The following is a 27,683-nucleotide window of genomic DNA, read 5'->3' as shown; positions in this document are numbered from 1 at the left end:
AACAGTCAGCCGGGGTCCTTTCATAATAACAACATGGCTGCCCTGTGCAGAGGCAGATACCGGTGGAAAAGGACTAACTGTTTACATGTTTTAATAAGAAACCTGACAGGTAATATGATGTTATATCTTTGTGTAGAAACATGGAGAGAAGCTGTTGGAGGTGTTGTCAGCGCACAGCTTCTCACATATCTGGAGAAACAGACGTAATGTTACATCATGTTGAGGATATAAGGTCATTAACAGTTATATTTAATGTTATATTTAAGATATAAGGCAAACAATCGAAAGCTGAGCCAAATACATTTTTAAAATGTGCTGTTCATAGCTTTTTGTTGAAGTGACGCACTACTCGGGTCCTATGGAGCACTAGGGATGCTGAGGTCATTTTAAATGGCCAACAAGTAACTATCTCTATAATAATATCATTAGTTTAAAGTGTTTAAACTGCCGGTACTGTCAGAGTTGAATTATGGACGGAATACCATTAAAACCAAATCTTCAAGATTACGTAAACGTCAGTGTAAATAAAGTGAGTTGTGTTATGTTGTATGCTGAAAGTAAGTGGTGTAGTTCACCGAGTCATATCACAAAAGTCCAAACTCCAAATGAACTCGCTAGACATGGCATTAAAGGACTGGTTCACAGTTTTTCACATTGTAATTGTGACAGCTATTCACTTGATATGACCATGCAAATGTACGTGAACAATGTTTAACAATGTTGTCTGCACCCAGAGCTCCCGCTCATTAGTCAGCAGAAGTCCGCCCATTGACGCGTTTTGCACCACCAGGCTGACTTTACACATCTGCCTAGATAGACTACAAACTCCTTTACTTATTCTCTGTAGTGATGCCTTCAAGGACTGCCAGTCTCCCAAAATACTCCTCCTACCATGTTTACACCAGCAACAGAGAAAAGCAGATACTAAAATATTATACTACTAAATACTTTGAAATACCAGCATATGTGGAAGAATACTAGTTTCATGAAGTTACCACCACGTAGCTACATAACAGCAGCAGCTAAAAGACAGGTGCTGCAGTCAGGGTAGCCAGTGAGGACCATGATAGAGAATGGCGACAGTCTGAAAACTCTGCACTCTACACATGTGGTGCTTTAAAACCTGACTTGGTTTTCTGAAAGATTATTATATCAGACTTTAACTCTGAGTACAGAACAGCGAACTGTTAACGGTGCATTTTGTCAGACTTAGTGGCATCTAGTGGTTAGGTTGCAGATTGCCACCTATTATGTCATTATAAAGGGCTCAATCTATAGGTACCAAAAATACGATTCTTGTTTTCAGGTGATTAAAACTTACTTATGAGTATTGTATTCTATTTCTACCAATTCTGTTCTGCTAAATGTCACTTATTTCTACACACTGCTCCTTTAAATAACCTGGAAGTTAACTTTTGCAGCTGCATCCAACTTGAGCACAATCCGGGGAATGGCTCCTTGTCATCAAAAAGAGACAAAATACACATTATTTAGTTGCATCCATGATTGTTGCACAAAACGAACTCAAATAGAGACGGCAGACTCTGTGATGTTATGACTGTCCATCAGCAGCTCTTGCTTGTGTGCAGCTCTCGCTAAGTTTGCAGTGATCAACATAACTGACTCCAGCAGGCTGTTTGTTATGATCCTTGCACAGTACACCAGTATAATAGCCTCAGTAAAGAGATATAATGCTGCTCTGTCTTTGGGAAACTGCCACTCTGCTGGCTGTAAACACGACATCAGTAGAGTCAATCAGCCTAATTGGAGGGGATGTACGCAGTGCATTCTGGTTGTTGTAGAATCTCACTTATAAGTCTCACTTTTCTCTCATCATAGGGCACCAATTAAAAACAACTCTGATAAGCTCAAAACTCTACTATTAACACCAAGTTCTTATGTATGTACTATTAATTATCCAATATGCTCACACAGTGAAATATGACTATGACCTGGTGGTGATTGGTGGTGGATCAGGAGGGCTTGCCTGTTCCAAAGAAGGTGAGATCTTTCAAATGTCTGTCTCCTTAATACTCCTCTGTTCTTTGCTCAGTGATATCTATCTAATAATACCCTGACAACATGTGTTTGTGGTTTACAGCTGCAGAGTTGGGACAGAAAGTTGCTGTTTTAGATTATGTGGAACCATCTGTTAAAGGTAAGATCGATTTTCTATGTTGTCGTTTAAGGAAAATCACAAAAACACATTTCCTCTCTCAACACAATGTGTGGAACAGAGATCCAAAAGATCGTAAAGTATGTGGGAAATGCTTTTCCAAACAGGCACAAAGTGGGGTATTGGCGGCACGTGTGTTAATGTTGGCTGCATTCCTAAGAAGCTCATGCACCAGGCTGCTCTACTTGGCGCAGCAGTCAAAGATGCTAAGAAGTATGGCTGGCAGATCCCAGGACCAATCTGCCATGACTGGTAGGTCTAAACCATGTCCAATATTGTATGTGGCAGCGGCTCATCAACTGAAAGGAGAGGTCACACTCATGCTGAGACGCTGTCAGAGTAGAACAGAGTAGCTCAACAGCACCATCTAGTGACATAACTGCAATATAACAAAGACATTAATTCTGAATGGGAATGATATGATGACTTTCTTCTTAATTGTTCACTCTGTTCAAATTTCTCATTTCTTTTATAACCTTTGGATGGTCTTTTCTATACAGTCCACTGCTCACCATACACATCAACCAGGAACTATCAATCATAGTACTTTAAAAAAACACAAATCTATTCACTATGACTATAAAGTTAGATTACTAGAGTGACAGAAAATGAATAGGCAACATTTATGATGATTATTGATGTTTAAGCCAAATATACCAAATATTTGATGGTTGCAGGATTTTGAAAGCACCCAAACTTAGGAATCTGCTGCTTAATCAGGGTCTTCCATTAAGAGTTAATTGAACATTGAGAGGGGGGATTGTGATGGCCATTTTTCACTGTTTTCAGATGTTTTATAAACCAAACAATTAATAAGTAAGGAGAGAAAATAATCAACAGATAAATCAATAATGAAACTTATCGTTATTTGCAGCCCTAGTTTTCTAAGTGGTACCTCTTGTGTGTTTTCCAGGGCTACCATGGCAGAGGCTGTTCAAAACCACGTCCGCTCTCTCAACTGGGGTCACCGGGTTCAGCTCCAGGACAAGTAAGTGACACCAGCTCCACTCATTTTATTTATTTATGTATTTTAATGGGGATTCTTTTGATAATTGATTTAAAGGTAGTAAAGTAGTAATTAGGGAGTCACTCCTCCCATTTGATATGAGGTCATTAAGAAGTCTCCTATGATACTTTCTTACCTCCTAGTAAGAGTAAAAATATCAATCTATCTGACTTTTCAAATGAGTCTCTAGTGCTGTGTACACACAATGTATTAAAATAGCAGAAATTTCCATAAAATAATTATTATGTCTGGTTTTTTTCTTAATTTTTTGCTCATTTTTATGCCATGAAAAAGTTGCTTAAGGCTGTACATTTCTGTTGGTACACACAGCTGAAGGATTGATAGTCAGCAAACACATGCTGATTGAGTAGCTGGCTGGAGGGCAAACAGGTGTTAACCTCTGTGTGAATGTGCCCGAGCTCAACCTGCAATAATATGATTTCAGTGATATGCGCATATGTTCAGTAAGATTAGCATATAAGTAATGATCCTGATGATTTTTAATTGATTGTAATGAAATATAAGCAACGTGAGGCTGTGCAATACGCAAGTGTATTAATTACAAACAAACGAATAAATGAGAACAGATGTTACTTTTAATCAGTAATAATTAAGCAATAAACTTGGTGTGAGTAATACTTGGCAGTTAGCAGATGAATATTTAAAATTGCAGTTGTGTGTGCAGATATAGTATGTCAATAAAGACTGTATATTTGTTGCTTAACTTAAAATGTGTGTCTCTCTCATACTAAGCTCATATTAAGGAAATATTCAATATAAAATATATAAATATGCAGTTTAACAGTACACTCTTTAATGATGTCTGTATATTTTACACACTGTAGCTCCGTTTTGGTTTAGTTGTAATTTAAAATAATTTGAGTTCATTAATTGAAAACAAGTAGAAATGAGCTTGAAATAAAACCACCCTCACCCTCTGTAGACCTGAAAGGCTGCAAAATGTCAGTAGTTTGTTTCTTGAAAGTGAAAAGGAGGCTTAGGTCAACTTTAATTCTTGATTATACAATTGAAATGTCCATAGAAACTTTTCAAACCATCCCTGCAGATAATCATTATGTTTGACATCGAATCATTAAGAGATATATGTAAACATTAAATCTACTGTACATCCCTTGTCCTTTTAGTAGTAAAAGACAATACAGTAGATTACAGAACCTCACCATGTGTATCACCATGTGATATGTTTCATTACTTTTTTAGATTACAAGATGTAGTTTAAGCATATCAATGAGTATCTTTATAATCAGAGGGATAGTGTGTGAGATCTACAGCAGTTGTGTGATCTGCATTTCAGTGGTCTAATGCATCGCCAGGAGCAACCAACTGTTTATCTTGTGTTTCGCAGGAAGGTGAAATATCTGAACATCAAAGGAAGCCTGGTGGATGAACACACCATCAGAGGACTAACCAAAGCAGGGAAAGAGGTGCGCTGCTCATTGCAAATCAGTTCAAAAATGGCATAATCATGAAGCTGGTTTTTATTTGCCTTTTTTTTTTTTTTTTTTTTTTTACATCATCCTGTTCTGCATCCTTTAAAAAATATATATTTTAACAATTTATATTTTGCTTTCCCTTTCTGTTTTTACCATTTTCTTTTCCTTTGAATAAATTGAAACATCTAAATGAATTTCTTTCTGCAAAATTGCAAAATCATATGCCCTAACCCCACTTACAGAGAGCAGTGTGACTTGTTTCAATGATTTGAAAATGTTTCCATCATCACCTTTTAATGCAGAACACTTTAGAGACCACTTGCTTTCATTTGACATTTCCTTGTTTTTTGAAGGATATGAACAACGCCTGGTACTTTACAATTTTCCTCCCCTCTCATATAGACCATCCTCACTGCCAAGAATATCGTGATTGCTACTGGTGGACGGCCCAAGTACCCCACAAATGTAAGTATCATTGTTTTCATCATTCACCCCCAAGATGTCTCTCTCTCTGCCTGCCAGAGTGTCTTTGTAGACAACTGAGAAAATGATAACTTAAAGCAACAGACAAGCCAAAAGCACTGAAGTGGAGATTTATTACAATGCTGTTTGTAGCACACATACAAGCCATAACACATCTTCTTTCTTTGTTTGTCCTATTGAACATTGTTGATAGATCTGTCCATAGTTGATTTATAGGTCATTATGAGTCATGTTCACAGCTTTAACTCTTATTCCAGATCCCAGGAGCGATAGATCACGGCATCACTAGTGACGACATATTCTGGCTAAAGAAGTCACCTGGAAAAACGTGAGTGGGCCCTCCACCTTTCCACACACACACACACACACACACACACACACACACACACACACACACACACACACACACACACACACACACACACACACACACACACACACCCACACACACACACCCCCATACTCACACACACCTTATATTATATATTATTATATAATTAAGCAGATATTACCCAATCAGTGTTTGCTTTTTCAACCTGCCACCAATGTTGTTTTTTTTCGCGACATGACGAAAGTTAATCTTGACGCATCAATTTGTCTTCTGCTTCAGTCCCAACATAATGACATCACCCTATAACGCATATGTTTTAGCACAGGTAGGACGGTTGTCGCTCTCTAAACAATGAACCACAAGGGAAGCAGCACCTCTTCACCTGCGCAGTGTTAATGCCTCGCTCTGCCCGCCGCCTCACCTCGCTCGCCGACACGCCACTTCCCCACTGTCACGCACTGTAATCATTCATCGGTGACACGCAGTTTGTTTTTTCTCTCATCCTGTCAGCCTGTCCTCGCCTCATGATTCAGATTAGCGGCTTGCATCCTGACCTTTTACTGAACAAGCCCTTTAAATCCAGCCATTTAGCTCCTGTCATCACCTGGTTAATTGGTCTTTCCCTGACGTTTCCTCTTGGCACGACGTGCACACGGTGACTAGCGGCTGTGGTTGTACCTGGGTTGCTGTGCTTGTTTGCTTCACGGTGACAGATAAGCGGAAATAACCTTCCAATATTAAAGCTGCATATGAATCTAGGTTGTCCTCACCTGGGCCACAGAGATTTTTAATAGTTTTTATTTACGCTCTCTTTTTTAAAATACATTTTGATTGTTCTGGCTGATAATTAGAGCTGGTGTATTTTTGACAGTGGTTATAGAGCACATTGTTTTTTTGTGTTTTGATTAGGATGATCAGTGTCTTCACAATATATCTTCAGAAATGTATACTGCAGTCTGCTATTCACCTTTTTGACCACTTGGTGGCAATAGAAAATCATTCAAAGTGGACAGAGATGATCAAGGTGAATGCATTGTGCTCCTTACACAATTACCACTGTAGCATTCACCTATTCAACCAAACACCTTCTGTATATCAAGCAGAATTATCCGCTCACTTGAGCACAGGAAGTGCTTTGATGCCAGAGTGGAAGTCCTGTTCACCCCAGAGGCAGAAAGTGACTAGCTGTGAAATACTGTTAACTTTAGCTTCTTCATAAGGGTACTAAACCACACACACACACACACCGCACACACACATTATCCAGAGCTGGTAATGTTGTTGTGCCACAGAGCTGTCAGCTGTGCAGGTGATGGTCCGATAGGCTGTTTCTGCAGGCGGGGGATGGAGTGGAAGTGGGAGGGGGGGTCTGGACGAGTGATGGGTGTCTAATGGGCCTTGGAGCACATGCACACCTGAGCGACAGATTTGGCCCCGGGGCCGAAGCCCAGAGTTGGCTGCCATCATCGTGCTATCAGGAGATGGCACTGAGCACGTGCCAGCAGGACAGCAGGACTCTGATACTGGTTTTGGAGCAGGCCCATATTTTAATGAGCTGGAGCAGTATGTAGGTTTTATTTAGTGGATCAACACAACCTGCAATTATCTTTCATCAATTTATTGCAAAGCACCACAGATGGCACCAGCATCATTTTTTTGTTGTTGCCGTTTTAGAGAAACAAAAGCATTAGTAGGGTCTCTCTGGTGTCAATGCTGCCTGAGTTCCCAGGAAAGGATCCAGCACACGTTTCTATATGCACATTAACATCACAGAAAAGATTAAGAACATTTTCATAAAACAAATTAAAATATTATGAGTATTGTATTGTATATTGTATTATCTCAATAAAAGAATATATGGTCATGTATAAACCTACATACCTGAAATTGTAGAGACAAAGTAATCACTAGGTCCCTCTTGCATAAATGCAAGCATAAATGAGTGCTGTAGCAGTATGAGCTACTATGCAGCCCTGCCACACACACACACACACACACACACACACACACACACACACACACACACACACACAGATACACCTTGACATTGACACATAAACCTTGACACATAACGTTTAAGAAATTAAACAGTTACTTCTTGTTAAAACACAGAATATACATCTTTTAGTGGAAAGCAGTAAGTAATAGTAATTCTGCATTACAGCATATTTACTCATAAAAAGTAGAAAATTGCACATAGTTAAATGTCATCTATTTCAGAAGTATTTGAAATGTTGCAGTTTGTTTAAATACAATTTTTATTTATTTATTTATTGTATCAGTAATCAATGACATCACTACTTTTCTGTTTATCTATCAAATAGTCTGCCTCCGAAAACTTCATGATTAGTAATTGTCTTGTCTCTCTTTCTTGCTCTGACAAGAACAGAAAAGGAAAAATATTTTGGCATTGAAATGTAAAAGTGGGCTCTTTGACAGGCGTCTCGGAGTCTCCGTTTTTCAGATCTGCAAGTTTTCATTTTTAAACCAAACATTACTGGACAAAATTAGTTTATCATTTGAATGTTTTAATGTTCAAATGGCTGGTTGAAGCCATCGTCTCTGTTACGTTGCCATGCAGCCCGTGTAGCTTTGGCAAGACCAAAAAAGGGAGGGGACTTTAATCTGTGGCCTGGAGAGACTGGTCAAACTGAAACACTATCAGCAAATGTAAGCAACATTGAATTAAAAAATATCCAAGTTGGATTCATTTGCAAAAAAACCTACCCACGTTCTCCACAGACGCACAAGAGCATCCAAATCCAGTGTGTATTGTTAATCAGTGTTGAAGCTTCTGAAGAACTGCTTGAGATTAATAAGCAGCCACAGACAGTGAGGTCTTTGCAGGAGCTCCAAACCACATGCTACCACTCCACTGTCAGAGGCCAAGTCTCAAGAGTTTCATAATCTGTTTGTTTTGTCGCTCCTCGTCCAATGAGTCACCTCAGATTGGAGTCCAACTGGAATAATGAGACTCATTGTATCATCACACATTAACCAGCCTTACTTTTTCTCCTTCAGTGACTCCCACATTATTTTTTTTCTTTCTCTTTCACTGTTTTATGCCTCTGTTATTTTCCTTAATCCAGCGCGGCGCTTTGTGTCAAACATAGATGAGAATCAAAGAGAGCAGAAAATTGATTGATGTTTCTACGTTTTAGAAACTGACTTTCACTACATGATAAAATCAAACTGTTAAAGCAAGACTGTCAGAGATTAGATTCTCCTAATGTCACCTAAACGCTGTAAGCATTCATACTACTGTAAGATTATTTCAGCATGTGTTGTATATAAGGATATTGAATTCCTTTTATTATATTTTAATTTATTGCACATAAGAGAAAACAAGATACATAATACAAGAAATATAGATAATAGATGGAGAACATTGAGATTAGGAAAAGAGAAGAATAACTAATAAAAGAGAAATGTGCCTTCCTATTGTGAAGTATACAACATAAAAACCTGAAAGTAAATAAATACAGACAAAAACTTACAAAGGCTGAAAAAAACATAAAAAACTAAGGTCCTACAAGTGTAACTAGAAAGGTGACAGTTTACAAAAACATGGGATACGATAGTGAGAGTGGTTGATGTTGCATTATTTAATTGGTCCATAAAGAAGAGTATGGTTAATTTCTTAAATGATTTTAGACTGGAGTGCCCTCATAACCAAGTAGTTACAGTACATGCCATATATCTGCAACATCCCTGGTTTGAGTTTGGCAAGGAACCTTTGTTGCATCATGTCATCATACCCATTTCTCTCACTCCTTGTTTCCTGTCAACCTCTCTGCCACCAACTCTCTAATAAAGGCAAAAATGCCCCAAAAATAATATATAGAGAGGACCTCAGAATCTAAATGAAAATTTGGAAAAAGTTTTCCTGAATAAGGTGGCATGGAGATTATTGGCTGTCTTTGTATTGTAATTATGGTTTTGAAAGTTGAAGTGAAATACATTTTGAGAACAGACTGGCAGTAAGTTGTGAATAGATTGAAAAATGATTCAATAGATATAATGGTACTTGTAGTAAATGCTCAAATGGACATGACCTGTTTTAATTTAATGCTTCTCATTTATTTGATATGCTGGGTTTGTCCCTTAGCCGGTGAACAGAGTACATGTTGCAAAGTTTATCTGTGTAGCTGGTATTTATTGGATTCTGATATAGGTAATATTACTGTACCTACACATAGAGTACTTGTAAATTAAGCTGGATAAACTGTTTCACTGTGCTGCTGCTTCTCTTTCTTAAAGCTGCCTGCCATCAATGTGACCATTGTTTAAAAGGGTCAGCAGGAACTATAGCAATATCATCTTTTGGTTGAAAAATGTGTTGCAGCTGTACAGACTCCAGAACAGAGTGAAATACAATCAAACACAGTGCGGAAGAAGAAGAAGGGGTAAGGGAAAGGAGACCGGTCCTCAGTGATGAAAGTGTAGAATCAAGCTAAAGCTTTTTGCCTAATCTTCTTTAAGCCACCTCACAATACGTGCTAAGTGCAGCTGTGCATCACACAGACATCGGGAGGATGGGCACCGGGGCTTTTTGTGGTTAGTGTTAGTAAGGACAAGGGCAGGATGTGCTGCAGGCAGGTAGAGCAGAGCTAAGGTATGGAGGTCTGGGTTGTAGCGGTTAAAAACAAGGTAGAGAGTGGGGGCCTCATCCATGTGGGTGATGGGTGTCACTCAGCGGGCTGATGTGTGGACTTGAGCCCCGAACATGGCACACCCCATCCGTAGGGATTAGCTTAAACGCTAGCAATTAGCCCTCCTCAACGCCACGGATCTCAGGGTGGGATATGAAGTGTGATTCACCTGGACCACACACACACACACTTATACACACACACACACACACGCGCGCACACACACACACACAAATAGCTTTTACTGGCCCCCTTTTTCTACATTTTCTTCACACCTCTTCACTTCCCTCAGAGGTTATGAAGTTTTGTAATTCATCACCTCTCTAATTCGAGGATTTAAAGTAAACATTTTCAGCTTTGGATTTGCTTTGTTTTATTTGGCCAAAGTGCACCGCACAGACTGACTGTCATATACACGTCCTGTATTTTGATTGTATTATTAGTTCTGCTAAAGAGCTGCTCTTTATTTGTGTTTTGCAGGCTTGTGGTTGGAGCCAGCTGTATCCTTTGTGTCTGCCAGAGAGCTTGTAAATGGAGCCACTGCACCGAGTCCGCCGGTGATCATTTGAGGAAGAGTGAAATTATAAACTTAACATTGGAATCATACCAGCGTGAAATATTACCAGTGACTCTCAGCATTTGTTTTAAACTCAATGTGCCATATCTGCAACTGCATAGAGTGCTTTCATTGTGAAATATATTATCTCTGCCAGTTGGGAAATCATTACAAAACAAATATTGTGCTGCTTTTCCAAATACCATTCAACCATTATCTTGTTTATATGCTGCTCCGTGACTGTTTTCACCTTATTTTTAAAGCAAACTACTCAGTGTGGAAGAATGTCTTTATTTTTATGGTCACACTTCAGGTACTGCTGCATATGCAACTCATTAAAAACACTACAATCCTCAACCTGCTGCTGCTCAGATGTGGCTCTGGAGTGTGCAGGCTTCCTCACGGGCATCGGCTTGGATACCACAGTGATGGTTCGCAGTATTGCCCTCAGGGGGTTTGATCAGGTATGGCCGCTTCCTGTGCTGCAGGCTATATTTTGGACATCATTATAGTGATTATTGTCATGCTTAATGCTGGGTATTTTCTCTTGGTTTATGCAGCAAATGGCAGGTCTAGTGACAGACTACATGGAAGCTTACGGAACTAAATTTGCATGGAAGTGCGTCCCAAAGAGAGTTGACAAACTGTCCTCAGGAGCCTTTCAGGTGACCTGGACTGACACCCAGACAGGCGATGAACACATGGACACCTACGACTCGGTGTTGTGGGCAGTTGGTGAGTCCGTGTGTGTGTGTGTGTCTCCGCTCTGGGTTAGTTCACGTGAATCTGAAACAAATCTGCATTAACTCTACATTAATGTCAAATGTGATATTTTCAAAACACAATCAGTTCTTTTCTCTCACCCGTTCCACAACAGCAAGTCTGCACCGGCGCTGACTCGTCACTCTCCACTACCCTTAACCAGAGTAACCCGATGATTGACGAAACATGATTTAAATCTAAGTCCCGACTTGCTTTTTACATCAGAATTGAGATCATGTACGTAAATCTGTTGCAGCGTTTTTTTTAATGCACTGACTTTTCAGGACTGGTTTAAAATCTCAAAATGTACAGTAAAGAAAACAAAACATGAAAAACAAAACATATAATTTATTTTGTATCACTTGGTGATATTAGAGATAAAAGTTAACCAGTACCTACAGTGCTGTGCAAAAGTTTTAGGCACTAAAAGGTAAGCGAGGATGCCATGAATAGATTTTATTCATCAATTTACATCCAAAGTGCAATAAACAGAAGAAACCTAAGTCACATATATTTGGTGTGACCATGCTTTGCCTTCAAAACAGCAGCAGCTCTCTTCAGTATACTTACACACAGTTTTTCAAAGTACTTAGCAGATAGAGCTTGTTAATAGAATTGAGTGCAGGTTTAGATATGAAAAATAATGAGTCTCTTACGTAGAGCACATCTGTATAGGCAATCTCCACTTTTTTTTCACATAATGATCAGTTTACTCGTCATGAATAATACTACTCAGCCAGTGAAAACAGTTGTATAATGTCTTCTTTGGCTGTGGTGTAAGACTTTCTACAGTCTGAAAAATCACTGTGATGATGTCATCGTGTTATCTCAGCTTGGATACGAAGCCTACAGATTTACAAAAGAAAGCATTGCAAACTGATGGCGGGGGATGTGAAAGATGTTGGCATTTAACAGGCGACAAGGGAGTAGTAAAAGATATTAAATAGCATTATGGGATGTAGGATCTTGTGTTTTTGGAGCTCAGCCCATAATAGGAACTTAAAACTCAAATCAGTTTTTTTCTGGTTACAATCTGGAGGAGTAACCCTTTAAAATGCCCCAATAGTTACAAAAAGCTCAGCATATTTGTTTAATTGATAGTCAATAGATGCATCAACGGTACAGTAATTAACTCTCCTTTGGGATTACATGGGATTCACCACCTGTATTGTTTCTCTCTGATGTAACAATACATCCCCGAAATAAAACACTGGTATCACTGTTTTACCCCTCCCCGCCACCGTCAATTTCATTGTCATCCTCGATAGAGTGCAGTGTCAGCAGATAGCAGGGGAATCAAGGCTGAAAACAAAGTAATAAAGCCTGACTGATGGGGATGGCCAGGGGAAGTGTTAATCACCCAGCGCTGGCTCCCTGGCTCTGCGGTTAGAGAGGGGCAGGATGGGGCAGGATGCACCCAGGCACAGGGTCACAGCGTTCCCCTCTTTGTTCTCCCTCTCTGGGCTCTTCCTGCCCGTGCCAGCCCCTGCGGAAACCGAGCCCGCATCTGTCACTGCGCCATCCCTTGCCCGCGGCCCTTCGCCTTACCATTGCTGCCAGCCTTCCTCCTCCTCCTCCTCACCTTCTACCCATTCATTATTCTACGGCGTTCACTTGTCCCGTTCCACCAGCAGAATGAGTAACAATGGAGCGAGCATCCGTCAAGGCCACGTCAAAACTTTTTCAAAGATAACGCAGTGCTTCCGAGCCAAACCTGTGCTTTATTTAAATGTGTGTGTGTGTGTGTGTGTGTGTGGGTGTGTGTGTCGAGAGGGTCCCTTTCGCTCTATGCGTGTGACAGCAACAAGGATGTGCGTGACCCTGCAGCTGAGATGACGTTCGGTCTTCCCTCCCTCGCTCCCGAATTCCCACATCATCTCAGCGTGAGACAGAGGGCGAGAATGATACTTGCACTGAGAGCAAGTATCAGTAGGTTTTTGACATGCGTGAGATGCCGCAACCTTTACGTTTCCTTTTATTTATGAGAATTCCCACGTGAGCTCAGTCAAGGACCCAGCTCGCTTTCAATCCACAGCGCACCAGAAGTATTTTAGCCTGTTTTTAGCCTTTTATATATTTCATGACTCCTTTAAACAAATGCAATTTTTGTCAGATAGCATCACCACAAGTTGAAGTTCCTTCACCTTTTATATCAAAGCAGTGTTGTGTTACCAGCTAAAACCACATAAGGCTATATCTGTGACAGCTTTTGTTCCCATACAGTTTAGTGAGAAAACAGTAACAGTGTGGCCTCTGCTCTTTGATGTATATGTGCAGGAGTTATGAGTACAAGGCCACTTCCCTTTTACTGTGACCTTACACTAGAGGCCAGGCAGGGTCCCAGGCCTCTGTGGAGTTATTAAAGGCCAGAGGGGAGCGGGGGGACAGTATCACCAGCGTCTGCTACATCCTTCTCCCCGGCCCTGCCTCCCTTGCCTCCCTCCACCTTTCCCCCCTGCTCCTTCCTGGTCGCACGGCCGCTCCCATGTCCAGGTGGGCTGCAGAAACACACCAGGAAACAGAACATTTCCACATTTCCTGTCTGCATGCGGACAGTGAGCACATTACTCATTCTCCTCGCCACGCTCTACAGTACTCAAGGATTTCCCAGTGTTTTTGTTGTTTTTTTGTTTTTTTTGCAGGATCTGTGGAGTTTCAACTCAAATGTGTTTCTTATGCAACATTTTCTTAGCATTATAAGTTAATGAGAACATACCTGAATGATGGTGCTCTGTCTCTTAGTCTTTTTCTATGACCCTTTGGGTTTGCAAACACGTAATTGCAGTACAATTGTGGAATAGCATGTGAAGTGGCCAAAAATGCACTTTTATCTATATAGACTACATGTATAGAGATGTTTTTTGGGTTTGGTTGCTGCAAGTTAATAAATATCAACTCCAAAAGCCATATCAGCTAATTAAAACCTAATATTTGCTTATAAGCAATACATTTGAAACAAATGTACCACCATTTATTTGTCTTTTTCACTCTCAAATTAAAGGTTTATCTCTTAATTGAAACTTTTTGATAGAATAAACACATTCTTCAGAAATGGAAGTAAAGAAAGAAAATAAACAGCTAAATGTTCACAATCTGAGTCTGTGTTTTAAGCACCAAAATCCTAAAGTATTGTATTACAAGACATTTAATTATTTATTCATTTACATACATATACTTAGTTTGAAAAAATGCCTTTGAAAAAAAGCAATCAAAATTTGGTTTAAAAAAAAGTAGAATGAGTCAAATGCTCTGAGATGACATTGCTGAGCCTAACTTGTAAAATTGTTTAGGCAATTTCTCTATAACATTCAATTTTGATAAATAAATCAAAGTTTGGGAGACAAAGAAGAAAAGAGTTTATAACACAGTCAGCTGATGTGCTTCATCAGGACTGTGTGGGTGTGGTTTGATCAGATTTGATTGACACTGCCACTCTCCTGTGAAATAACCAGAACTGCTCTGACTTTGGAGAAAAATAGCGTGTTATTGTACAGTAGGAGACCATCACTCCTAGTCTTTAAACGCTGTCTGCAGTCGAAAGTGTTGCTAATGGTGGAGAAAGCTCATGCTGAGATAAGTAAAATGACTGACAGTACTCATGGTGAGGTGAAATAAAAGCATGGAGAGCAGTGACTTTGTAGGTTTAAGTGTGGTTTGTGAATAGCTAATGCTTGGACATAGAGTGGTAGTAATACTCTAAGACACAACAAACTGTACACAGTGAGTTTTATGACATTTCCTTTACAATTGTCATATTACATCATACACAATAATTTTTTTTTTTGTTCTACAGCTACTCAACTCTTTATCAATTTGCATCTTAAAATCTTTTTTGGCCTGAAACAGAACACATAATCAATTTTTGGCATCATGTATGATCTGTTCCCCCCCTAAGAAAAACAACCCCACCCCCGTCACATCGCTCTGCCTTTTGTCTTTGTTTCATTTGATTGATCAGATAAGCGTTCGGCTCTCATTTCAACTCGCAGACTTTTGTTGCGGCTAATTAGCCTAGCGGTCTGAAAGCTTCCTCCTAATGTCACAACAGGCTTTGTTCATATTGGTCTATCTGTCAGACCATGGTGTGTTCATGAATGTGTGTGTGTGTGTTCAAGCTCCAACCAAGTCGCTTATCAGCCATTCCACTGTTGTTGTGTCCTCGCCACACAATGGAGCTGTGGTGGCTCCTGCTGCAGTGACCGGAGCTAAAGACAGGAAGGCCACATAGGCAAAGAGAGAGTCTACCAATGAGATTCTACCAGTTAGCCAATACTGATATTTTGGGAATATTTAATGCAGAAATTCAATGAACAAGACCGCAAAGTATTCACCTCCAAAATTAGATTCATGTCACAGTGGTAAAGCCTCTAAAAAGGGATAAAGACCATCATGGGACACAAACTCTAAACTCATACAAACTCTAAACAATACAGCCCACCACACCTCTTCAAATGTCAGGATACTCTGGGATATACTCCTGAATGACACCAGACATGTACACGCAAGGCTATTCCAGTATTGTGCCCACACAAGACACGAAAATATTTACAAGCCCTGCTTTTGGGAACTGGTCTCTCTTCCCCTTCTGCGCTCTCCATCCCCTTCAACCACCCATGCTGTGGAGTACTAGACAGGTCCCTGTAGCCCCTCCGGTCTGAGAATAGGGGGAGGACGTTGTTCTTTGGCTCCAGCCAGGAAAAAGGGTCTCGGGGGTTTGTTATTTTTGCTGTCCGATAGCATCTACATGGGTACCTCAGGGCCGGGTGTTTATTATGCTACCCAGGCAGGTTGTGAGGAGCTACGGAGAAGGACTGGAGGAGGAGGGGAGAGGGGGCGCGGTCCATGCTCCATCACCATGGAGACTCGGTGTCGACAGCACCAGTCAACCGTCCCCCAGGAAGTGTCAGAAATCGCACCTTGAGATGTCCCCGGGGGTTGATTGGATCCTAATTCCCAGATGCTCATAAGTTTCTCTTCTGCTTTTCGTTGCTGTAGTTCACCATCTCAGCTGGCCAGATGTTGTTGTCCCTTATTGTGCAAGTCTTTTCTAATCAGACAGCAAATTCAACCTCAATTTATATGCAAAGATAAACAAATAATACTGCTGTTTTCAAACTGTCAATTGTTCATTTTTGTGCTTTCATTATTAATTAATCTATCATTTCAACTAAAAAATGTCAGAAAATAGTTTTTAAAAAAAAGAAAAGTTAATTACAGCTTCCCAGAACCAAAGGTGACAGCTTTATAATAGAATTTTAATTAGAATTAGAATAGTCTTTATTGTCATTGTACATGTTCGACAAAGTTGAAAGCGATCCTTAAGGCACCATAAGTAAAAAAAGAAAAGGTTCTTATTAAAGAATAAATGTAATAGAAATTTTTAGTTTAGTAATTAGTACTAAAACTAACTTAGTACTAAACTAACTAAAACACATAATACACACACACACACACACACACACACACACACACACACACACACACACACACACACACACACACACACACACACACACACAATAGCTTGTTTTGTGCAACCAACCTACCAAAAAACAAATGCATTCAATATAAAAGATATGAAAAACCAAAATAAGCAACAAATCTTCACATTTATCAGGCTGAAGCCAATGTGTAGCATCTTTGCTTGATAAATGAGTTCATTATTAATGAATTGACTGAACTGAATCAGAAGTGTTGGTAATGAGTTTTCTGTTGATCCACTAATCAATCAGTTGACTATTTATGTCAGCATTCATTTGTTTTTTCATCATTTTGTCAGGGTGGAGAAGAATATCCAACTTGTTTGTTTTAGACAGCCTTGTTGTTTTTATAAGCTCTCACTCTTAATGCTCCAGCTGGATGCTACAGTAGGTGTTAAGAAAAGCTTCCTCTCTGCAGTATCTGTACTAATGATAATGTAATTCATAGACACAGCCTCTCTCTCCTAAATTGTAATACAGTATTCTCCCTCTGTTGTTTCCTCTCATTGAGCCCAGGTAGAGCTCCAGAAACCAAGACCCTGGGTCTCGACAAGCTCGGTGTGCAACTCAACAACCAGACGGGGAAAATAATCGTGGGTGCTGATGAATCTACCTCTGTGCCAAACATCTATGCTTTCGGTGACATCGGCGAGGTAGGCATTGTCAGCACTGACGACAGGAAGAGCCCTAATAACAGTCAAGATGGAAAAACACTCCACATAATTATAAGTCTTAGTTTAGACTGTAGAAATGAACTCTGTTAGTTACTGTAAATGCTTTTCATAGTTTGAGCCGCCAGCCCACATGTCTGTCAACTCTGTGAGGAAACTAACACCAGTGGAATGAAACATTAACTCACAACACACAAATGTCATTTTTTTAAAATCAATTTTTGATAGGAATTAATTGTTATAGGTAATTGGAATGGAAAGAAATACAAATACATTATCAGGATATGAACATCTTCTTCTTAGTCTTAACTCACTCAAACTGAAACACACAGACATCATACACACTGCTACTATCTGATGTCCAACAAGAATAAACACCCGTAAATCCATTTAAAATCACAGGATACTTTCAGATTGATACTTTTTCCTCATTATCAAAGAAATCCTGTAATAAAGGTGATTGTTGTCCGTACACAATCTGCAAACTGCCAACAGCATGACTTCTATCATGACAATTTACCAAAATGTGAAGCAATAGGCTTAAAAACACAAGTGTGGATACTTTTGAGTTCAGTAGCTACACAGTGAGCTTCGCGCTCGATAAGGTTTTATCAGTTTTCACCAGATGTGTTGGGCAGTGCAGCATAAAGCTTGACTGAAGTTGCACAGAAGTTGTTATTTTTACATCATGATCCAACATTGAAGCCTGGAACATCACACAACATGACAGTAGAAGAGCTGAAGTTAGGAACTGTCTCAAAAGCATGCAAAATGGCTGAGAGCTACTCAGATTGTTGTCAAATACTTGGATTATGTCTTTTTATTTTCATCTGGACCTCTTCAATTCAATTGTGCAATATTGCACAAATCAGCAATGTGAGCCATTGTTTGCTCTAATGGTATAACCATGGACACTTAACAATTTACATTGAACTGGGGCTCTTCTCATTGAATACACAACCACTCTAAACTCTAGAGAAAAACAGTAACTAAATTAAGGTTATGGGTTTTTTTTTATTTCATGCCTTCTAAAAAACCTAAAGATAAGTTTTGTAATTCGTCGTCATTCTAAATGTTTTTTTTGTACACATACATTTAGTACATTTTAGTCTGCAAGCAAGCATTTAGCAGCAGATTGACCATCATGTGAGGACTCACATAATCATTGACATCGGCACTGTGTTTTCTAAGCTGAAGCAGCCGTGTTAATAGTAGTTATCCCTGCTGTATGTAATGTTAGTGTTGCAGCGTTCTTGTTTTTTTTTTCTCACCCCAACCAGCTGTTTGCTTCCTTCCTGCCTCCCCGGCCTCAAGACACACACACACACACACACACACACACTCACAGAGCGTCTTTTTGATTGACAGCTCACTTTGATGAGTCGTGCTTCACCCCAATCTGTCTGTCAGCTTTTCACAGCAGCAGGAGGCTTCTTTTTCTTTTTTTTTCATCTTTTTAAAGACGACGGTTGATATCTCGCTCAATTTGTCCACCGCTCTGTTGTTATCTTTTCGGAGACACCTCCAAGAAGTGCCAAGAAATGCATTATAATGACGTACGCTGTCTGTCTGGTGTGTAAATAGTTACTGGAAACACTAGAGCAGCAGACGTCCACATACATGCAGAGGTGCAGGAGATGTTTTGGACAACAGGATGTGCGGTGGTAATTTTACAGGTTTAAGTCATGCCTTTAGAATTGCCCTGCAGCCTTACTGTTTCCAGCACTCTTCAGTTACGTGTGTGTGTGTGTGTGTGTGTGTGTGTGTGTGTGTGTGTGTGTGTGTGTGTGTGTGTGTGTGTGTGTGTGTGTGTGTGTGTGTGTGTGTGTGTGTGTGTGTGTGTGTGTGTGTGTGTGTGTGTGTGTGTGTGTGTGTGTGTGTGTGTGTGTGTGTGTGTATCCATGACTGTGTTTGTATGCTTTGGCAAACCTCCAGAAAGTCAAAAACATAGATAGGGATATTGTTGTGTTTTTAAAAGATGGTTAAAATTTTCAGTACTTACTACTTTCTGTCTCTGTAACTGTATCTTGTGTGTGTGTGTGTGTGTTTGTGGGTGTAAGTACACTGAAATAAGGAAAGTTGTCTGTTGTTTTAGGGTCGTCCTGAACTGACCCCAACGGCAATTAAAGCAGGAAAGCTCCTCGCCCGCAGACTGGCCGGTCAGACCAAAGAGCTCATGAACTACGACAATGTAAGACACACACACACACAGTCTGATCGTTTCCCTCCATCTTTCCACAGCTTCAATCTATGTAGCCTTTAGAGCCAATTGTTTTATTCTTCATTTGAGGCAAATTAGAACCCTTTCTCATGGACCCCCACCCTCTGCCCCGATGTGGCTTATTTGATGCAATAATGACTCACAGCCACAAATAATCCACATTAGCTTTCAATATTTATTTTTTGGCTGCTGGTGGAAGACATTTTACTTTAAAATGTCTTTAAGGCCTATGTGTACGCCAATAATTCTCATCTTGTCATTACTTTGAGGTTACCAGAACACAAACTAGGTTATAAATTGTTAATTAGTGAGCTTTACAGGTGCTGGTAGGCCCAATTATATCATTTTAAGCTTTTGGACAGTGCTCAATGTTTCCACTTGTTTTACAGTATTTATGCTTAACTAAGCTAACTGTCTCCTGGTGTCATGTTGATCTTGTCATATAACTCTCTACAAGAAAACAAATAAAAATAGTTCCCAAAATATCCAACTATTACTTTAATGTTTGTCATTACAATGGAGAGTTTCTCTACCTTGGGGTTTGGATCATATGTGGAGTACCTTTACATAAAGTTTTGATAACAAATAAAAAAGTATAATATAATTAAGTATAATATATTTATAGATTTCTATTCAATACGTTGGGAACCCCTGGACCTTGGAATTAATTCTTGTGGAATTGTTAAAATGTTATGAAATGAGAGACTGAAAAAATTAGAAAAAACAACAACAAAAAAGAGAAAGAGAGAGAAAGATTTCTAGTTTTGTGTGTGTGTTTCAGGTGGCCACCACTGTGTTCACCCCTCTGGAGTACGGCTGTGTGGGTCTATCAGAGGAGGACGCTGAGAAGAGACATGGAGAAGACGGCATAGAGGTATGATCTGTTGCTGTGATACTGCTGCAAACAGTGAATTTCCAACTGTAAACATTTCCAGAATTAGATTTCATGTTTTTTTTTTAATTATTATTATTTCTCTTCAGGGTGACTTATTTAAAATTGAATATACATTTAAATTGAACTTTTACCACTTTTCAAAAATATATAGTGGTTAAAAAATTGAGTTATAAACCTGAAAAGCCTCAACCTTAGTTCTTACCTGAACCTTTAACATTGCAGTGTTTGTGCCATGGAGCATCTCAAGTGCTCACAATGCTATGAAATGCCACATAACATAAAACAGACTCTTTTGGTTATGATATAATGAGATATAACATTTGGTTTAGGTTAATACATTATAAATTATAAATTATAAATGTAACTTTGAAACACAAAATTATTGTGCACTTTTTTAAAGTTGCCTCTTTAAGTCTTCATCTTTCTGTGAAATGAAATAAATGGCTGATTTTATTGCATGTTAAATAATGTAGAAATTGCTCTCCTTTTGTAACATTGGTCCACAACTGTGACTGTGATGTGTTGAATAATGAGTTCAGTTTCATGAATGGCTATATGTCACACACACAAAGAAAGTTACAGTGGCAATGATGGAGGCTTGCTGTTGCCATCAACCTGCATTAAAACACAGAATGTCTTCTAACCCCTAAACACACACACACTGAGACACACATACAATGCATAAACAAGCAGCTCTGTGTTTCCCGCTCTTGTGTACATGAGCAGCGTGCCAGATGCTAGCCAACACCTGCACTAGGCCGTCGATAAACGCTTTAGCCGGCAAGGTGGGGCTCCTCGCCGTGACTGACAGGCGAGCAGGAGGCCTGATTGAGGTGTGTATGGGGTGATGACAGGCGCGCAGAGATCTGAAGCCTCGCGCAGCACCGGCCCCCGACAGCTGCGCGGCCCTCAAAAACTTGTGTCGGCACGCTCGAGCGTAGAATAAAACACAATACACACATTTCAGTAAGGAGTAAAATCCATGAAATCCATCACCGTGATGAGCAAACACTGAGACTAATATCCAGATTTGACTGATTTTACACAACAGTGAGCTTGAATTAGCGCTCATAAAGCTTTATATCTACACTGTTATTCAGGGGTAGTCACTATCAGACTGTGGTAATAATTAAACACAAAGTCTATAAGTTAGTGGGCTGTCACTTGATTATCTACCAAATATAATTCTTTTTTTTTATTATATTATAAACTAAAAATGTAACTGTAAAATATCTGGGTTTTCTATTTTGCATGAGTGGCATCACACTGCTGTTTAGATGAAGTGTTGCCATTTTTAAACTATTACTCTCATTAATGCCTTATTGGAAATCTGTATTGTTGTTAGATAGTTTAGAATGTGCACAACAGGAGCTCAGCATCACTGCTGGAAACTCCCTCGGTGGTTTTTGTTTGCACATTTGTAAGTTCAGCTGGTCAAAGAACAACAAGAGGTTATTTTCAAATCACTGTGAAATGCTGACTGGCTGTGGGCAGAAAACAGAATCTAAGTGTTCAGAATTGAGGCCCACAGTAATACACTCTGTATCATTTCTCCTGTTTATACTGTACTGTATGAGTCGTCCTCTGTGTTTGTCTGTGCAGGTCTACCATGCGTTCTACAAGCCCCTGGAATTCACCGTTTCAGAGCGAGACGCCAGCCAGTGTTACATTAAGGTAGGATTAAACTGCTTAGTGAATTTATTATACAATAGTGGTGTCTTAGTAGATCAAGGACACATTGAGAGAGACTGAAAAATAAAAAAGTCTAATGTGAATGTAAATCTGATTTCCTGCCTCTTCAGGTGGTGTGCGAGCAAGGTGGAGACCAGAAGATCATTGGTTTGCACTTCACCGGTCCAAATGCTGGAGAGGTCACACAGGGCTTTGCTTTGAGCTTCCAGTAAGTTACTGTAAATGAATCCTAGATTTTAAGGTAAATGTAAGGTACATTTTTTATGTTTTTAGTACATTAAGGCCTCGTGGAAACAACCATCCAAATAATCAATCAATCAATCAAACTTTATTTGTATAGCACTTTTCATACATCGCGATGTAACACAAAGTGCTTCACATAGTCAGAACAAACAAACAAGCAAACAAACAAAGAAAAATAATCATTAAAAATAGGAACTAATTAAAAATAGCAACTCAGGAAATGCTATCATAAATCTCAAGAATCTGCAATGAGGAAACAGCAGAGGTAGGATAAAAATGTAAGAATAAATAAATAAAATAAAATAATTATGGTGTTGAGCTGATGAGTTCTAACTGTCTTTAAGTCATTAGGATGTGCAGAGTGGAATTTTTGTGGAATTTGTCTATCACACTCAACACTCTCATACCTATCATACTTCATTCCTTACAGCAAACAAAACATTGAAATTTCAGACACATGAAAAATTAAACAGTTTCAGCAGATCTCACTTTGGTCAGTTTTATTTGAAAAGAAACCACTGGTACTTTCAGCTTTAACTTACTTTCCTATATGATGAGATGCCTGCTTTGAGGAGTTTATTGCATCACAGATAGTCATTTTAATATTCTCTCTAATAGTCTGCATTTTACTGCAAGAGTTTCATATAAACCCATCTTTTTTAAACAAAGTCTACATGCTTTTACAAAATGATAGATAGCACAAAATTAAAAGAAATTACAGGACTCATTAAATATTTGTAGATAACACTGAATAGATGTGCCACAGGCATATCAAATGTAGATAAGGACAGTATCAGTATCTCAGCACGTGTAGATGATGATGCAGAAATAATGAAAGGCAGTTTGAGCAGAAGCAACCTGAATGACCTCTCTGTGTGTTTGTGCGTGTGTGTCACAGGTGTGGGGCAACATATTCCCACTTGTTGAAGACAGTAGGCATCCATCCGACCAGTGCTGAGGAGGTGGTCAAGGTCAACATCACTAAACGCTCAGGATTGGACGCCACGGTCACCGGCTGCTGAGGTTAAAGTCCCTCGGTCTCTGAACGCTACACACAGGGTCCCTCAGTGACAGTGGGAAGATGTTAGTTTGGTCCTCTGAAAATAACCTGGGTTAATTATGCTCTCTCTTTGTCCTTCTCTTTCTTTGTGGCCCCCAGTCTCTCAGTGTTCTCTGGGGGTTTTGCGCTGTTGCTCCTGTGCCAGTCATGCAGATCATCACTAGTTGCCCAAGTTAGTGTCACTGGCATGTCATGTGACGACCAAGACGACGATTATTCTCCCTGCGTGCAAGTAGTGTATGTACACTCTAAAAGCTCAGAGCTATAGATCAGGTTAGTGAAAGCCTCGGCTGCGGAGCGAGTGTCTTTTAAATAAACAGGCTCATCAATCAGGATTAAGGGCCGCGCTCAGGGTTTTGTTGAAATCGTACGAGAAATGCGGACCGGGCCCTAACGTTTTTCTGAATATATATTCTGCAAATATTGTTGTTTCTCCGGCTGTACTTCCTGTCCATTAGTCTTGGAGGTGACACATACCATTCCCGCCCCCCACCACCCTGCACCCTTCCCCCCCAATGACACTGATGGATGGCCCCAGGGCCGTCGCTGCAGTGACACCGCCCCATTTCCCATGGACACACACAAACAGTCAGCGGGCCGCCTGTCAGTCAGCCAGCATAGACCTGGCAGGGGAGCCCCAGCTTCTTGAGGGCCTGGCAGAGTCCAGCAGACCTCTTCCTTTTCCTCCCATGCCCTTCTCCCCCCCAGTGCATGGAAGACTACAGCGAAACTACAAACATATGCTGTCAAAAAGCCATTTGGTGCCACAGCCCAGGCAGAGGGTGATCATACTCATCGATGGCATTACTGTACTGAGAGCTCTGCTGCAGCTGTGCTACTCATCCTCACCCAAAGGTGGCACTGTTGCCCTCCAGTTCTCCTATCTGTCTGAGCCAAGAGGGACAGGATAAAGCAGTCACTGGATAAAACATAAGCCTGAATACATTCAGGTTGCACATTTAATCCCTTTAATCCCTATAGAAGATATGTGCTTTTGGATAAAGTTGGAAAGCAGACTGGCTTTATTGGTGCCAAACTGATAAGGGTTATCTGTTGTGTATTTACATGGATGGCAGGTTAGCCCTCAAGAGTCATTACCCTTGAAGATAAGGTAAGTTGTTTATATCAATAATGCAGTAATAGACCCCCCCAGTTTGCCAAAGTGCTCAAATGTTCAACCTGATGGCTGTACTGGACATCTTCAACCAGTCTTGGGTTTATTAAGTAGAAGAAGGGGAGGAGAGCTGTCAATAAAGCGAGTTGCTACAGAAATAGGGGGACATGAGAGGAGGCTGGTGGGTGTAGTTTATTTTTATTTGAAGTCTAATCTGCCCAGTCTGATTAATGATTCTGATGAGGGGAGTGACAGCGTGCCAGGAGATGGAGAGAGGGGAAAAAGAGAGAGCGTGCTACCAGGTTTATTTGGACCCGGGCCGGAGGAGAAAGAGCCGAGTTTCAGCCCGGTTGGGGAGGGAAGAGGGGGTGGGGTGGGGGGGATTCCTGTGTGCTCTGTTCAGGGCCGAGGTGCTGACTGAAGGACCCTGACCTCCACTCAGCAGGAACAGCTTGACTCTATCACTTGGAGCAGAGAGGGCTCACATGCTCCGGCGCTGCACGGCAGGGGCCAAGGGGGCTGCGGGCGGAGGTGTGTGTGTGGGGGGGTGTAGGATGGCCATGGGACTGTCAGAGCCAACCAACACAACACCGAGCGGTAGCAGCGTGTTTGCCCTCGGTAATTGAGTCGATGTTCCTGTGCTTAACGAGCCACTTCAGAGACCCCAGGGTGGGCCCAAGGCAACGTGAGGGAAGTCATTGAGGCCATCGGTGAAACTGTAATGTCTGTTTGCTTTTTACCATCTACTTCCTTTCTGCTTTCTCTCATCTAGTCATGCTAAGTATTTTAAACACAGTACAGTATGGCTTTAATGCGCACAACTTGAGACTCTGTATTTCAATTATTTAAAATGACATATCAGTTTAATTTGGATGATTGTTGGTTATTGTTGTTCATATACTCCAGGCCTAAGACTTGACCAGCGAGCCTCAGCTGTGCCCCATGGGGAGGGGGTCAGGGTTCAACTTTCAGGTCAGCCAGCTAATGATGACCTGCACGAAAACCCAAAACTGGGGAGTGCAGGCCTGATGTCACCTGGCTGCCAACATTAGTAGTTGTGAATAAAGAAGTGTAATTTTCAATTAAAGCTTTGTTATACATAATTTATATGTAGAGTAATAACATACTGGAATGCACAGTTGATTAAAGTAATAATGTCCACTGATTGAGTGCTGAATGTTCTCCATGAGTGTCTGCATGGTTGCTTGTATCTGTGAGTCTCTGTGCATGCATGCACACATAAACATACAGCACAGGTGTGTATGGTAAGATTGCTTCTAATAGAACTGTGTTCATTATGTAAAAATATGTACATACTCACAGAGGAGATAGAATTGATAACTGTTGCAGAAGGAAAATAAAAGAATGCTGCTGCTGTAAAAAAAAAAAAAAAAAAAAAGTATAAACAAACGCAATATTCTGACATTTTGGGAAACACCCACATTCTTTGTATTGTACAGTTAGATGAGAAGATAGATACCACTCCAATGTTTAGTACAATACATGTGAAGCTTAGCTTAGTTTAGCACAAACACTAAAAACAGGGGTAGAAAGTTAGCCTGGCTCTGTCCAAATGTAACAACAGGCATTTTGTGCGGGTCTATTTCTTGGCAGAGTATGGTCACTTTGTTAGGTTGCCAGGCAACCAGTCTAGTTTCTGAATAACTACCAGTCAAACCACAAAGTGTCATTCTTACATTTGGGTTTTAGTATGGATTAAACAAATGAGATCTAACATTAGATGTGCTGATAGGTGGATTTTATTAATTATAGACGGAGCCAAGATAGCAGTTTCACTTTATTTTTATATTTATTTTTTGTGCTAAGCTAAGCGAACCAGGTGCTGGCAGTGATTTGATATTTACTTTACAGACATGCAAGGGGTGCTGATCTTTTCCTGTAACTTCCCCGAACTATTCCTTCAAAGGAATTTGCATTTTCACTGCATTATATAGGTGTCGAGAAAACCATGGACCATATTAGTGTTAATATGCATCTCTGTGGATGAGTACAGGTTTATCTTAAAACATGCTACATGGCTCAGCCTTCATATTAAGCAGTGTCACCAGGGGTGGTCACACTTTGACCCAGAGTCGTCTCTGCTGACAGGCAGCTCTGCTATGCAGCCCTGTCACTCAACCCTCTGCACCAACAATGGCAGAAATTCCAGTGTGTTTGTTTGGTTAAGGACAGAGCTCTCTGAAACCCCTGAACCTCCTCAGGATCCACAGCAGCCTCACTCACCCTGAGAATGAGGCTGGTGTCATTCTCTCCGGTGAGCCCTAACCCAGACAGCAGGAGTAAAGTTCACCCACCATCTCAAGAATAGTCAGCCCCATTTAGCAATTGTGTCTCTTATGTCCCTCCACAATGGAGCAAACAGGCTAAATCCACCTTGAAATGCACTTAGTAGAACATGTCAACATGTCAAGGTGTGCTCGGTTCTATGCTCTGTCTTAATCCAGCCCATTGAATGCTGACAGTTGTCTGTGAGTCAGACATTCACAAGGCTCTTTGTCACTTCAGGTCTTGAGCCCTAGCAGCCACGCTGGAAGAGCAGAACCCTCAGACACACGTTAAAACACACATGTTGGGTAGACAGCCCCGCAGCCAGCGCAAAAGCCCCAGGAGGAGGAGAAACCAATACATACCTTGTGTAAACATCAGCGAAAAAATGACGCTAGGAACAGAAAAGGCTCAACGGAGGCGAGGATTATCCCTGAGAAATGAATAGGGGCCAATTATGACTGCTCTGTTGTACTGCCAGTATCTGGCTCAAGAGCTGTCAGCCTGAGATGCCTGCAGGGCCCGGACGGGGTGCGGCTGGGGATGGGGTCCTCAGGAGGTTTGATGTAGAAAAGGCACCCTCAGACTGGTAAGCCAAGGT

The 27,683-nt window shown here is 40.5% G+C and overlaps 1 protein-coding gene across 1 annotated transcript; it reads left to right on the top strand.

Annotated features, from left to right (window-relative positions):
- Positions 1–30: 30 nt before the first annotated feature.
- On the top strand, positions 31–25,957 carry txnrd2.2 (thioredoxin reductase 2, tandem duplicate 2). The gene is made up of 17 exons (XM_062417197.1): positions 31–109; positions 1,936–2,001; positions 2,102–2,158; positions 2,284–2,428; positions 3,090–3,164; positions 4,549–4,627; positions 5,039–5,101; positions 5,377–5,447; positions 10,583–10,602; positions 11,031–11,122; positions 11,219–11,393; positions 17,417–17,553; positions 19,667–19,762; positions 20,574–20,666; positions 22,290–22,361; positions 22,490–22,587; positions 23,521–25,957. The coding sequence occupies exons 1-17, from the start codon at positions 34–36 to the stop codon at positions 23,642–23,644; spliced, it is 1,539 nt and encodes a 512-aa protein (XP_062273181.1). The 5' UTR covers positions 31–33; the 3' UTR covers positions 23,645–25,957.
- The last annotated feature ends 1,726 nt before the right edge of the window (positions 25,958–27,683 follow it).

This window comes from Scomber scombrus, chromosome 4, assembly GCF_963691925.1.
Source record: "Scomber scombrus chromosome 4, fScoSco1.1, whole genome shotgun sequence".
Taxonomy (NCBI): domain Eukaryota; kingdom Metazoa; phylum Chordata; class Actinopteri; order Scombriformes; family Scombridae; genus Scomber; species Scomber scombrus.
This window is presented reverse-complemented; position numbering and strand designations above follow the sequence as displayed.